The sequence below is a fragment of the Dipodomys spectabilis genome, unplaced genomic scaffold (genome assembly GCF_019054845.1).
Source record: "Dipodomys spectabilis isolate Male_0828 unplaced genomic scaffold, ASM1905484v1 ptg000089l, whole genome shotgun sequence".
NCBI classification, from domain to species: Eukaryota; Metazoa; Chordata; class Mammalia; order Rodentia; family Heteromyidae; genus Dipodomys; species Dipodomys spectabilis.
Genome location: NW_024870766.1, coordinates 11,501,696 through 11,517,746, shown reverse-complemented (window position 1 = coordinate 11,517,746; position 16,051 = coordinate 11,501,696). Strand labels below are relative to the sequence as shown.

General features: G+C 34.9%; 1 protein-coding gene across 2 annotated transcripts in view; it reads right to left on the bottom strand.

Annotated features, from left to right (window-relative positions):
* Positions 1 to 11,399: 11,399 nt before the first annotated feature.
* Positions 11,400 to 16,051, bottom strand: part of Hgf (hepatocyte growth factor) — a 71,499-nt gene continuing 66,847 nt past the window's right edge. For both annotated transcript variants that reach the window (XM_042684763.1, XM_042684764.1), the window contains exon 18: positions 11,400 to 15,068. In XM_042684763.1, coding sequence (XP_042540697.1) covers positions 14,892 to 15,068 — 177 coding nt within the window. In that variant the 3' untranslated portion in view covers positions 11,400 to 14,891. The remainder of the gene's footprint in view (positions 15,069 to 16,051) is intronic.

Below are 16,051 nucleotides of genomic sequence, written 5' to 3'. Positions count from 1 at the left end.
AGTGGGAAAGAGAGCCAGAGCCAGAGATAGACAGATGGACAGAGAGACAGTGGAAGGGATTATATTGTTTCCTGTAATCTAGTTATGCAAGTAGAGCTCTAACCACCTAATAAAGATTGCTTATCAACACCATTAAGGATGAAATTTCTAAGGAAGGCTTGATAGCACATATATGTAAACTCAGATCTCAGAAAGATGAAGCAAAATATCATAATTTAGAAGGTAGCCTTAGCTACATAGACAGCTTTGATTTAGGGTGTTGTAGATGCAGTTTTCAGAACTGGCTCTGCCTCTCTAGCTATATGATTGTGGACATGTCACTGTAAATTTTGTTTCTCTTTTTTTTATCTTTGTGAAACAAAGAGGTGATTTTGACCATGTTTCACAACTGTTACATTCTATGATGCCATGTAATAGATCAGACTATATTCCCATGTAAAAAGTTATGTTTTTTTTAAGATGTATACCTTCTTCAAAAAAACTCCCTCTAGCATATAAAATAAAGACAGGAAACATTGCTGTGTGTGATGATGATCATCCTCATGATGATCGTCATTACTGTTATGTCAGAATTACTTCTGATCTTTTCTCCCATTAGATGCTTAGGGTTTTACTTCCCACTGCATTTCTTCACTGTTCTTAGTACTTTTGTCTCACACAGGTTTGTTAATTTTCTTTGTCAATGGCTACAGATAAATTCCCACATCAAAGAGAAAGGAGGATCCTCTCCACTGCTAGGCTGGCTCTTACCTGCGCATCTTCAATTGTGAAACAATTGTGAAAACAAAGAGCCCTGCAGCAGCTTGAATTTCCATCCTTGTCTTAAAGATGCAAAGTTTAGCTCTTTGTGGATGATGTCTCACAGAGCTTTAAGCAAGTCCTGCTCCAAAAGCAATTGAACCTGTGAATGGTCTCTTGCTCATATCCTGCCTAGATGACAGCAGAATTTTTTAAAAAGAATATTTCTTTTCTTCCTACTTTTCTGGAAAATAATGAAATCAAACATTCAGTGATCAGGCTAGAACAAAAGTGTCAAGGCAAATTAATATTGAAAATCTAGTTCTAAATGTGTTCTTATTACATGTGGTTTGAAAATTTTCTTTTCCTTAAGATGTATATAGTTGTAGAATCTACCTATGAAAAGAAATAAAATAGAGGATGAAAATGTCAAGCACTGAATAATTATTATTTATTCTTATTAGATCATCTTCAAATATAGCTAAAGACAAACTGTGATAAAACATTTGTCAGTTCCATATGAGCAAGAAGATATTTTCTGTGTAAATTAAACCTCTGAAAACTGGGGCATTGTCACTATTGGAGAAATTTCATTCATAATAGACGCGCAACCTCTCTCTTTCAACCTACTAAAAGAATCAAAATATTTGGAAGAATAAAAGAAAGGACAGAAGGAAAGGGATAAGATTAAAGATCTGGAAAAATGGAAGAAAGGAGAAAATTTCTAAAATGAATTCTAAACCTGGTTTAAAAAACTAGTACTATACGCAAGAAATATTCATTAAATGAAAAAAAAATCAAACTGCAAGTAAAAGACTTGCCGCTCCCTTCTTGGCTTGATCATTTTATGTATCTAAAGATGGAATATGAAGATTGACCCCCACCCTATTGTCCCAGGCCCATACAGATGCCAGGCAAAATCCTAAGTATGGGTGAGCTTGTTTGAAGCGCCTGTGTGGCAATCCACCCGAACCCAGATGTAAACATCCCATTGTGGGCCCAACCTCCCTTGACCCTGTGGCTTTCTCATTAACCTCTGCCTCCTTGCTCAGAAGTCGTGTGAAATCCCAGCTCCTGTCCCAACTCTAGGACACAACCTCCAAACCAGAGGCAAGGTCTGTACCCCTTGATGTTTCTCAATAAACAGTGTCACTTGTTGATGAGTCTGGCCTATTTCTATTCCTTTCTCCCCAATTTTCCCAACAGCAAGAACTTAAGTTTATAATAATTATCAAAGACCAAGGGTAATTACTTAAAACTGGATAATATTTTGCTCTATGATTTAGAAACTTTTGGCCTTTTCAGTTAACACTTCATTTTCCTGTTTCCTGGCAGATTTGTCTGTATTTATAAAACAGAAAAATGACATTTACATAGTGTACTTAGCATGTTCCTTAGCACATCTAGAATGAAGCCCCGCATGTACCAAATATAAACAGCAGTATCTGAAGAAGCCAGCAGAAATCACCTTCTCAACCTTACCATTAAAGGAACTTGCTGATGATACTATGAAAAGAGTAAACAAAACTAAAAATTGTCACATAGTTATATTTTAGAGCTGAATTAAAAAAACTGCAGATATCACAAACTAGATATATATGCATATTTTTGTCACAGGGCTTGAGCTCAGGGCATGGACAGCATCCTTGAGTTTTTGTAGTCAAAGCTAGCACTCTATAACTTGATCTATAGCTTCACTTTTGACTTTTTGGTGTTTAATTGGAGATAAAAGTCTTAGAGACTTTCTTGCCTAGGCTGGCTTTGAACTATGATCCTCATATTTCAGCCTCCTGAGTAGCAAGGAATAAATGTGCCACTGGTGGCTAGCTATTATAAACTGTATATGATATGATGTAGTTCTTAACCAGTACTGAAAAACAAAAAATGTGGAAGTATAGACCTAGCCCATGTTCTCATAGAAATTATAATCTAATAGGAAAAGTAGTTTTAAATATATATATTCAAATAATAATCCAATACTGTACTTATGAAAATGAAAATGAAAATTGAACTAACTGTTGGGTGCTGTTGGCTCATGCCTGTAATTCTAGCCACTCAGGAGGCAGAGATCTGAGGATCATGGCTCAAAGTCAACCTGGGCAGCAAAGTCCCTGTGAGACTCAATTAACCACCAGAAAACTGCAAGTACTATTATGGCTCAAAGTGGTAGAGTGCTATCCTTGAGCTCAAGGATAGGTCCTAATTTCAAGCTCCATGACTGACAAAATTAAAGAAAAATAGAAAAGAAAGAAAATTGTACTGAGGTAAATGTTCTGAAATAGAAATGTATCATACTTTGGAATGTAAAACTGGGTCACAAAGGTGGGTGGGGGATAATTGATGACTTTTAAGCTGAAGTATTCACCATGTATTAGTCAGGCAAAAACTGTGGGTGGGGGACAATTCCAGACAGTGGCTAGCAGATGTGAAGGCTGAAGAAAAAGAAAATGTTGAGCCAATTTCCAGAACTCAAAGTACCCAACAAAGTTGAAATACAATGGACAAAATGATGTGACTGATGGATTGAACAACAAAAGTCTAAGTACTGGTCAGCCAATAGGAAACTCTTGAAAGATTTAAAATAGGAGAACAATAGAGTCACCTTCTTAAATTGTACTCTAAATTTCAATAACACATGAACTACACATGGAGAAAATGTTTTAGAACTAGTGTGCTAATGAAGATCAAACCAAATTCTAGCTTGGTTGAATGTGGTCCTACTGGAAATGAATACAAATGAAGAGATGACAGATACATCCAGGGGATGATAACTGAATATTGAACCGTGGACAGAAATATGTAAAAAGGGATTTTGTGAATTTTGGGGTGAGTCAACCAGACTTTGGTTGGGAAGAAGATGAAAGATAGCCAGGATCTTAGGTTTCACTCTGGGTCCATTCATGTAGCTCTTAGAGAATACCCAGACCATGATGTAGTGAGGACATAGAAGCAGCATCTTCAGTTCCTTCCTGGTGAGCTTTCTTGCTAAAAAGTTCCTGCCAATTTTGCCTGTAAGTCATGGAACTAGTAAAATACGGAATGTTTTGAAGGTAAAGAATTTAGAGAGCAATTTTAGTGTAAACTTTGTTTCTTACTACTATTGATCAAAGGGCAAATACCTTTAGCTACAAGATAAATACCAGAGACCTAATTAAAGTCAAATGACCACAGTTAATAATAATATTCATAAAGTTACAAATCTGTTGAATGTAGAAGTTGTGCTTGTTATAAAATACATGTACCCTCAAATTCTTCAAAGGTACTAACAATGTAAGATGATTGGCTATATTAAATAGATTATGGTAACCATTTTAGGATGTATGAATAAATCAAACACATTTTATACTCAAAAAGTATAGTTTTTGCTAATCACACTTCAGTTAAACAGGACAAAAGATACTGAGAAGTAAATAAGTTAAAAAGAGCAAAAGAGATAGGAAAATATAAGGTAGACATGCATGAGGAAGAATTGTATTTGTGTGCTATGCTTGTTAACATTAGGATGATTCATTACATTAAAGTTAAATGTGCATTTGGAAAATAAATGATGATGACTTAAAAGAGGTTAGTAAAGAATAATAGTGCTTTCAATTTATTGCTGATCTTCATTTCAGTATTTCAGTGTAAATACCTTAATGAAACCTCTCTTCCAGATTCTACTCAATTTGTGTTGGGGGGAGGGGTGTAGTAGTAGTAGTAGTAGAAGTAGTAGTAGTAATAGTAGTAGTGGGGCTTGAACTCAGGGTCCTTCACCCTAGCTCAGGATATTTGCTCATAGCTCATGCTCTATCACTTAAGCCATGGTTTCAGTTTGGGCTTTTTGCTAGTTAACTGGAGATTTATCTGTGCAGGCTAGCTTCATACCATAATCCTGTATAGCTCACATTGAAGGGGTGATCCATCAATGTCTGACTTCTTTTCCAATTAAAAGAATGTTTCTTCTTTTACTCTTATATTCTTATTTGCATTTCTTTCTTTTAGCTCTCTACTTCACCTTCAAAGTTGTATTTTAGCAAAGGGTTGTGGAGGTGAGTGAGATGGAAAAAGCTAGGCTTCCAAGAGCAGTGGCTCACATCTACTCAAAAGGCGAAGATTAGAAACCTCAAATCCCAATACTAAAGTCAGTCAGATTCAATCTGTCAATAAGATGAGCCTAATGAAAGGCACATGTGATCCTTAAAAGTGATTTTTAATCCCTTTAATCCCCTTTATATCATCACATAAAATCAAGTTTCCACTTTTGAAACCAGTATTTTACTTTGTAGGATTAAATTCTTTATTTCAGATCATAGTGATATATGCTAAACTATGAAGCTATAGAAACAAGTCAGTAACATTGCAGGTCTGAAAACTTGACAATGTCTTTATATGGAAAGCCTGCCTTTCCTCTGTCTCATGTCTTTGCAGCGTTCTCTATGTATGTTGTGTTTTTCTTTTTCTCATTTTAGGAACTACAGCTAATAAAAGCCTTCTGTTAATTAAGTAACAATGTAGATGTTGTGTAATTTTATAATGTACAGCAGATGACAAACTTGTACATAAGCACTGAGTATACTCAGGAGATGACTGCAATAATTGATGCTGTCTTTTTCCTCTTAATATTGGGACATCAATCTTCCAACCTTCACGGAAAAACCCTATTGGGAAAATGCTCACCATCATAATCTAAACTGTACTAGATTTATAAAGCAACCACCATTTAATTAGAACAAATTAAAATCAAATTTTCCTTTTATATTTTTAAAATCACATGTACAAATGTCAATGTATATAGTTCTTAAAGTTAATAATTCTTCTGATTTGGAAGGAATTTTTTCAAACTCATTTGGTAAGGCTGGAATTATCTACTTCAAACTAAATCAGACAGATACAGACACACACACACAGACACACACACACATAGCTCAATCTACAGGACATTATTCTTGCTGAGCATAGTTCTGAAAATCCTCAATAAAACATAAACAAAATCTAACAGTACATTAAAAAAGACTCACCATAATAAAGAGTGATTCATCCCAAGGATGCAAGGATGGTATAACACACAAATAAATTAGTGTGATATCTTACATCAACAGAACAAAGGACAAAATCCATATGATCAGTAGTAGGGGCCAACAAAATTCTTTCATAGAATTTAACATTCCCTCATGTTAAAAATTTTAAACATATTGGTTATATAAGGAATGAGCTTTGTCATGATACAGGCCATACTCAACAATCCCACCAATAATTTCCCACAAAAGGGGAAGAGCTGAGAGTTTTCTCTGTAGGAACTAGAATAGATCCAGGAATCCCACCTTTAATACTGTTATCAATAAAATATGCAAAGTCCCAGCCAGAACTACTAAGAGGAAGAAAACATAAGATTATTCAAATTGGAAAGGAGGAAGTCAAAAGGTCAGGCTTCGTAGATAACATAGCCATATTTGGAAAACCTCCGAAGACTCAATGAAAAGACTACAACTAACAAGTTCAGCAAAATAGCAAGATAGAAGATTGACACACAAAGTTGATAGCATTTCTATATAACAGCAGCAAATAATTTGTAAAAGAAATTTTAAAAAGTAATCTCATTTATGTTAGCAATAATAGTCAAATACCCAGAACACTCATCCTGAAATAAACTTATGAAAATAAATAAATAAAAAGAAGTCTACATTAAAAACACTGATGAAAGTAATTGAAGAAAAAAACAATTGGAAATGAGGCTTGAACTCAGGTCCTGTGTACTTGTCCCTGAACTCTCTCACTCAAGGCAGTATTTTACCCCTTTGAGTTATAGCACCATTTCTGGTAATCTGATGGTTAATTGGAGATAAGAATCTTAGGAACTTTCCTGCTTCGACTGGCTTTGAACTGTGAATGTCAGATCTCAGCTTCCTGAGTAGCTAGGATTATAGTGTGAATTAGCAGTGATCTGTGAAATATCAACCTTTTATATATAAATATTCAATAACATCAATTAAAAGGCACTGAATTTACAAACTGACTTGAATGGTAACTCTTATGTACAACTACTTAAAGATAATAAAAATGTAATTAAAAATAAAAATGCTGACATATATTAATTACTTGTATAAAGAAATGAGAAAAAATAAATGCATATTTATTTGTATAAATGCATACATATTTGTGAAAGATAAATATCCATACTATATATAAACCACTTAAGATTCAGTATAATTCCTAACAAAATCTCAATGATATTGTTTACAGAATTAGAAAAAAAATCATAAAATCTATGTGAAAAAATAAGTACTCAGATAGCCAAAGTCACTGTGGACAAAGAAAACAAAGTAGTCATAAGTAGTAGTAAAATAGTAGTAGTAGTAGTAGTAGCAGCAGCAGCAGCAGCACTAATAGTGGTAGTAAGTAGTTGTAGCAGAAGTAGTAGTAGGCATTATACTACCTGACTTTAAAACATACTACGAAGTTATAGACATCTAAGCAGTCTGATATTGGTACCAAAACAGAAAGAAACCAATGAAAAAGAGTAGAGATCCCAGAAGTAAGCCCATACATGTACATCCATTTCATTCTGACAAAGGTATTAAGAATAGGAAAGCATTTTAATAAATGGTGCTGGGAAGACTGGCTATATATGTGCAGAGGATTTAAACTAGACCCTGATTTACCATCATATAATTGAATCAGCCCCAAATAGTATAAAATCTTAAATGTCAGAACGAATATTAAGAAAATAGAAGAAAGCTTAAGGGAAACACTTTAGGATGTTGGAATAAGCAGATTCTTTTAATTAAAAAAAGTAAAGTAAATAAAATAAAAATTAGATTACAACACACTAAAAAGCTTTTATAAAAACAATGCAATAACCCAAAGAGTAAAACACAGCTTAAAAATTTGGAGAAGAGTTCAAATAACCTTAGCAAAAAAAAAAAGACATGAAGGAAAGATAAAAGGGAAAAAAGGGAAGGAAGGAAGGGGGAGGAAGGGAGGGAAAGAGAGAGAGAGAGGGAGAGAGATAGAGAGAGGCAGAGAGAGAGAGAGAGAGGAAGGAAGGAAGGAAGGAAGGAAGGAAGGAAGGAAGGAAGGAAGGAAGGAAGGAAGGAAGGAAGAAAGGAAGGAAGGAAGGAAGGAAGGAAGGAAGGAAGGAAGGAAGGAAGGAAGGAAGGAAACCTTATGGGCATAGGAAGCAAATGTCTTCATTTTTTTCTAAAGATGACAGCAAAATGGCTAACTGTATGTAAAGAAAATGCTAAAGATCACTCCTGGGACGCATGAATCTCCAATAACGTGAGACAGTATTTCAACTCCAGATAAATGATTATTGTCCAAGAAATGCAGAATATAGTAACTGCTGGCAAGGATGTGGAGAGAAAGGAATTCCTGCACCCTGTCGATGGGATGATAACTAGCAGAGCCATTTTGGAAGACTGATGGGGAGTTCTTCTAACCTGTAAGTAGACTATTCAGGTAACCTAACAGCACCACCTCTGGGATATTCCGAAGGCAAAGACATCAGAATGCCAAAGAGTCACCTGCCCTTTCACAGTCACTGCAGCACTTGTCACAGCGGTCAAGAAGCAGAAGCAACCGAAGTGCCTATTAACTAATGAATGAATAAAGATAATGTCATTCGTATATACAATGGAAAGCCATGAAGCCTTAATAAGAAACAAAATCTTGTTCAGCACAGAAGACCAATTGCAAGATCTCATTCATAAATAAAAGGTAAAACAAATTGATCTCATAAACATTGTAAATAGAATAGGGGTTACCAAAGCATGAATATTGTACAAAGTAGAGGAAAGAGGGTTAAACACAGTATGTGATGGTGTGCATGTGTGGGGGGCGGGGCGGGGGAGTGTATGAAGAGCTCATATGGTGGCCCCCAAATATATACAATTTTTATGAATCAATTAAAAACTAATCTTCTTGCTGGGCACTGGTTGCTTATACCTGTAAGCTACTCAGGAGGCTGAGATCTGAGGATTGTGGTTCAAAGCCAGCCCAACAGGAAAGTCCATGAGACTCTTATCTCCAAGAAACCACCAGAAAACTGGAAGTGGTGCTATGGCTCAAGCTCTCCCCTTGAGGTAAAGCACTCAGGGACAGCACTTAGGCCCTGAGTTCAAGCCCCATGACCAACTAAAAAACAGACAAACAGCAACCACAGAAACTAATCTTCTGGAGCTGGGAAGTTGGCTCAGTGGTAGAGTGCTTGCCTTGCATGCATGAGGCCCTGGGTTCGAGTCCTCAGCACCACATAAGCAGAAAAAAGCCAGAAGTAGTGCTGTGGTTCAAGTGGTAGGGCACTAGCCTTGAGCTGAATTGCTGAGGGACAGCACCCAGGCCCAGAGTTCAGCCCCCACAGCTGGCAAAAAAAACCCAAAAAACAACAACAACAAAACTAATCTTCTCTGTTCCATAAGCATACACTGACATAAAGTACAAATGAGGCTTTTGTTTTCCAAGTATTTTCTGTTTTGATATGGCTTAAGGCCATAACACAGACTTTAAAGTGTGACCTGAAATTACAAGTGTTTTTTTTTTTCTTTTAATTTAAATTCAGCGTTCATAAGTAACCCATGAAATTGTCCAAATGCAAATGCAAAGGACAAAGGAAGAGTACAGTTTCTTTGGAGTAAAACTTTTGCTGTTAGTTTTACATGACATGCTCGTTATTGTTTGAAGGGTGATTGACAGCCCCTTTTGATGCTGTATTAGTTCAAATGTGGGACTCATGAAGATGAGTAAAGCTCAGAAGAATTGTGGACTGAGGAGGTACTTTCTGACATGGACATGTAACAATTCATTAAAGCATCATGAACAGGAATCAACTATATTAGGAAACAACATTTTCCAGGTTTAAAAAGAATCAGAGCTGGGCGCTGGTGTCTCATGCCTGTAATCCTAACTACTCAGGAGGCTGATATCTGAGGATCGCAATTCAAAGCCAGCCCAGGCAGGAAAGTCCGTGAGACTCTTATTTCCAATAAACCACCAGAAAACCGGAAGTGGCACTGTGGCTCAAGTGGTAGAGCGCTAGCCTTGAGCTAAGGAGTGAGGGACAGTGCTCAGGCCCAGAGTTCAAACCCCACGACCAACCAAAAAGAATCAGATTTCAGATAAGCTGTGTATGGTAAACTATCACACTTTTTTTTTTTCAATCTGTGTCTTTTTTTTAATTTTTATTTATTTTTTATTGTGAAAATACTGTACAGAGGGGTTACAATTACATGGGCAAGATAATGAGTACATTTCTTATCAAGCATTGTTGCCTCTTCCTTTGAATCTTTGTATGGTAAACTTGAGAAACTGTTTTAATAGTTTTTTTTTTTCGGTCGGTCATGGGGTCTGAACTCTGGGCCTAGGCGCTGTCCCTCAGCTCAAGGCTAGCGCTCTACCACTTGAGCTACAGCGCCACTTCCAGCTTTCTGGTGGTTAATTGGAGATAAGAGTTTCATGGCTTTTCCTGTCCAGGCTGGATTTGAACCACGATCCTCAGATCTCAGCCTTCTGAGTAGCTAGGATTACAGGCGTGAGCCACCGGTGCCCGGCTTTGTTGTTTCTTTTGTTTGTTCTTCTACCTATGGTATAACCCCTGTTGTCACTGTATTTGATTCTGGTGCCCTACATCTTGTATGTACATTTTCCTAATTTGGTGAGGGGAAGGAAAATAACAAAATGCTGAAACAGGGATACAGGCTGACCCATTGTAAGAATGAGATATACAAGACAGTAGGTTGAAAAATGAACTTTATAACTTGGGGGGGCAGTTGGGGATGTGGGGAGGGAAGGGATAGTAAGGGAAAAACAGAGGAGGAGGTAACATCTCAATAGCCAAGGTACTCATTATCTTACTCATGTAACTGTAACCCATGTGTACAGTATCTTTACAATAAAAAAATTAAAAGCTCTCTTTTCTTTGTTCAATAAAAATATTTTCTGTTGTGTATAGAAAAGTAATTTTCACAAATGACTCACTCACCTAGTCAGTATTTTCTCTTTAAGTGATAAATTCGTGCTATCTATCTTACCCATGATATTAACTGTAAACTCTATTGCAAATGTATCATTTGTAAAAATTTAAAAAGCTCTCTTTAATATTTTACTTAATAGAATGTAATGTATATTTGGAATTAGATGGAGTTCTAGCAACTAGAAAGAAAAAATCAAAACACTATCACATAGTTTGAAATCACCAATAGTGTCTCAGAGAACTTGATTAAGTCATGGTTAACTACTTCCAAATGTAATTACATAAGCACAATTGATTCATATTTATTCTGAATATGATAAACATTTTGAAAAGATACTCCAAATGTGATGAACCTAATAATTTAAAATTACTTTTGTAACTTACAGTGATGTAAGGAAGGAAATTAAGCCATCGTTTAAAATTTTGTAAATGGGGCAAATTAATAAAACATTATGAAAATATGAAAGATGACTGAATCATTTTACAGGTGGGGAAATAAAAGTCTATAAAGACAAATGGTTTGCTGAAGACTAGTTATACTGAGAGGAATGGAATCTGGAACAAAATAATATTTAGCATTTTCTTTTCAACAAGTTATAAGACATTTCTTGTAACAAAATATACATAATTTTGGTCAATAAAATTAATGTTACTGTATTCTACCTTACAGTTCTAGAATTCATGTAAATATATTCATAATAATAAGAAAAAGGGCAGCATTTTGATAAAATATTTTATTATTATTAAGAATAATAATATAATTATGGCTATAAAAATAACAACTTTATTAACTACAGAGATTTATCATACAAGTCATAACCACAGTGTTCCCTTTTTGGGGTATGCATCCAGCTATACCACTCAATAGGCAGCTTATCATTTTCCTATTTACACACAGACAAGCAGTCATAATATCCACAGTATTCCATTTTCAGTTTCCTAAAGACAGAAACTTTCTGTGCAAATGGAAATGTTTTTAAAGTCACACTGTCAAGAGTTACAGGGTTTACAAAATTTGGACATTTGGTTTGTAATTGGCAAATTCTTGATTGTAAATTCAGTTAACTATTGATAGCTAATGTCTTTTATGGACTCCATCTTGAAAAGCAATTTAGTAAAAAGTTGTAGTTACAAAGTTCTCAACTGATATCATTTTACTCAAATTATTTTAGATCAATTTTTTCTATAAACATCAGATACAATAATTGAATATAGTGCTTTTACAAAATTCAGTGAATCAGTATAAGGCTTATTTATTTCAAATAAGTATTTCTTTCGTTAAGACAAGGAATGCTTAGGAACAACAAGAAAATATCAGACAGAAATTTCTATTTCTTGACAGTATTGTTTTCAATCAAAGGTTGTGGCTATCACATTCACTTTGTACAGTACCATTGGTACCAACAAGAAATATTCACAGGAATAAGTGAAATACAATTTTGCCATCACATGCCATTATTGTTAGTTTCCTTGCTGTCTAGTGTCTCACAGTCCTGTCAGTTGAAACACAAACAGCAAGCAAGAGCCTGTTAATACTATAGCTTGACTCAGTATAAGCCAATCTACTGAGGACCTGCCCACAGCAAATAGGTAAAAGTCATTACACACTTTACAATAAAACTAAAGAAATATACAAAAGGATTATCAGCCCCTTCTGCACAGCAGAAGAATCACAACAAATAGTTTAATTTTACATTCCTGTTCCTGCTAGACATAAGAAAAATGTCTATAGTGACAATAGCCTATAACCATAACAATGCCAACAGCCAAAACAAAGAACAACATTGGAAACTTTTAATTTAAAAGATCCATTAGTGAAATAAAATGGATTTTTGGATTAATTCAAATTTTGTACTCCCTTCAAAGAAAAACACTCAATAAATAATATCTTTCATCAGAGAATAATGGCATGATTATACCCTGACCTACCACCAAAAGTAACATGCATCTTGTTCATCTAGTTCTCGTTGTCAATTATATCCATTTCCCTCTATCACAAAGAACACTTCCCCAAGAAAGGGCCACCAAATTCAGTGATTTATTGATGTTGACACAAGGGAAAACACTGAGTTCAAAGTGTCTAAATTGTTAGTAGTATCTAGATAATCTCTACTTTTCTTTTCTTGGAAATTTACAACAAAACCACGAGAAGTATTGTAAATGTGAATATTTTAAAGTATTATAGATGTTATTATAGTTTTACCAATATGACAAACGTGTTGAAGCCTGGCCAATTCAGCAAGAAGAAACTAGGAAAAGTACTTCAATATTTTGAAAATACATAGTTGAAATTCCTATATATGGTTATTAAAGTGTTGTATTATATCAGGGTAAAAGAAGTAAAATCAAGGCAAGACGGTGTATACTGGCAACTAGTTGTGTCTCTTTGCTTTCTCTGTTTCCTGACACAGTGCCACTTTATTACCATGTGTGTGTGTGTGTGTGTGTGTGTGTGTGTGTGTGTGTGTGTGTGTGTGTGTACAATTTGCATGAGCATTTCTAGATTTATTGCCCTGTTCTCTGTCAACTACGCTCTTCAGTAAATTTAGAACCATTTTACTCCAGATTAAACAGTACATTAAAGACACTGAAGAACATTGCTTGTTCTTAACAAAGAAGATTTAAGAGAAACAATAATAGAAAGGAGGATGAGAACAACAGATTCAAACATTAAGATAGTTATTTGTACTTATTCCTGTTTTGTACAGGAAGATTTTTGTGACAAATGAGAACCTCTCCTATTACTCTTTGTAATCCCAATTGATTAATAAATATGATTGTTGGCTAGTCACTATGATAACATAATAATTTAGCTATGACAGAATAAAAATTTAAATGAACAATCCCTATGGCATTAGCAAAGAGCTATGTTAAATAAAGTAAGATAAAATGAAATATCTTGATAAAACGTTTGATCTATGAGCTTCAAATATCTTTTGAACAAAATAATCAAATAGAGTTTAGACAAACTAGTTATTTTCCTTCCTTTTTATACTATTTTCCCCCTTTTGCAAGAATAAAACTTCCACAAAGTTCCATTTTTTCCTCCAAAATATGCTTTTATGCATAACTTTATGAGAAAACATGGATAAAACTTGGGAGACATGGGAACTTGCATCTTCTTATTATTTCAATTTAAGGAGAGTGAGTTAGAAGCCAATCACAGTAGGAAGTCTTGAAATTAACCTATTTACATATACTTTTAATGAAAAAAAATCCATAAATTTCTTCACTGAGACACATACTTGAGAATTTAAAAATGGTTTATGAAAATAGATCTACAGGTACCTTATATAAATAAGTGGTACTAATTTTGAGGAAAGTAATAGTGCAAATACACACATTACTCTCTTCACTTTAGTAATTAAAAAATGACAGGAAATAACTAGGATAATAAATATATGTAAACACCTAGATTAGGGATTACTTAAGTAGTGGGTCCTGGCCTTATTTTAAATGCCTACCAGTGGAGGTCATCTATAGATAGTGCATAAAAGTCATTTCTATCCTGCACCATTCCTGAATATTTTTACTGTTTATATTCTATGTTTTTATCTTGAAGAAAAACTATAGGCACATACCTCCAAACAATTTAGATTATATTGAAGACACCACCATTTTAATTGCAGTGCATGACACCTGTGTTTCCAGGCTTTGCAATGGGCATTTTTTTGGTTGTTGTTGTTTTGTTAAGTATACTCGTAGGCCAGTACTGCAGGTTACATGGAAAGAAAGAATGGATGAACTGCAACATGTGGCACATGAAAAGTCATAATTCAATATAGACATACAATTTAAGAACACAAGTTATAAATTGTCTTCGTGAGGTTACAATAATAGTTAACTTACAGTTTATTTACCATTAAGAAATTAACCTGGAAAGCAGCATAGTGAGTGACTACTTGATCTTCTCCATTCAATCTTTTCTCATCTGGCAATTATACCTTTGCATTTTAAAGAATCCATTCAAGTATCTTCAGGAGATATGTTACTGCACTTGCATGTACCTTAATTCATTTCAACATTTACAAAAATAACACTGACAAACAGAACAACAGATAACACCCCTATATATTAGTGAGTATCTTAACAAACAGGACACTCAAGTAGTTGTTTTAAAATTCTTTCAGCTGACATTTTAGTTCCACATTCTCTGAAATCTTCATGTAAGATTTCTATGGGTTGATGGATGCTTCAGACACTTCAGCTATGACTGCTGGGCCTTGTATGTTAAAATAACTTTGTGCATCCACTTTGCGTAGTATGCTACTCGGATAAAAATTCCAGGACGATTTGGGATTGCACATCCACGGCCAGGAACAATGACCCCAAGGAGCATTCTCATTTTATGTTGTTCACAAACAAGTGGGCCACCATAATCCCCCTGGGAAAAAAGACATGCAACACAATAAAGTATTATTTCAGAAATAAAAATAAAAATCCATTAATATTATATATATATTGATTTGACTGTCAAGGGTAGATAAACATGAACAGAAGATAAAAATGAGTGTCATTTAGACCTTTGGTTGCTTTCTATGGAATTTACTAAGTTAAGATTGAAATACATAAAGATGAATAAGTTCTTAATTCTCTCACATGTGGTCTTCATTTAAGAATACCATGCTTCTTCCAAAATATCTCTTCATTTTTAAAATGGGTTTTGCCATTTTTGAGTTCAGAAAAGCAAAAACCCCTGGCATTTTCTTCATAATTTCAAATTTATCTTTAGTTTGTTCTCCTAATATTGAAAATTTGTTCCTATGGCTTTCACAATTAAAACTCTATTAAATACTTTCTTTCTGAAGATTTTTCCCCCTTTCTTTAATCCTTCATCAGAACATTGTATCTGAGTTTTTAGCTCAAGGCTAGTGTTCTACCAATTGAGCCACAGCTCCACTTCTGACTATAATGGGCAATAAGTCTCATTCAGACTGGCTTCAAATCTCAATTCTCAGATCTCAGCCTCCTGACTAGCAAGGATCACAGGCATGAGACACCTGCAGTGGGCTGCATCACTTGTGTGTGTGTGTGTGTGTGTGTGTGTGTGTGTGTGTGTGTGTGTGTGTGTGTGTGTGTGTATGCAGGTCCAGTTTATTTTGCTTACATGAAGTTCACCAATCGAAACTATTTTCCTAAAAACAATAAAATTTTTTTCTTTATGACTAAATAAATCTATATAATGAATATACATCATATTTCTTTATCCATTTATCTATGGATCGCCACCCGGGCTAATTCCATAGCTTGGCCATTGTGAGCAGCGCAACAGGTGTCCATGCATCCTCCTAGGAAGGCACAGACTGGCTTTAGGAAAGCACATATAAAGGAGAACGTTTAGGACTACCTTGTTTTTTCTCTAAAGGT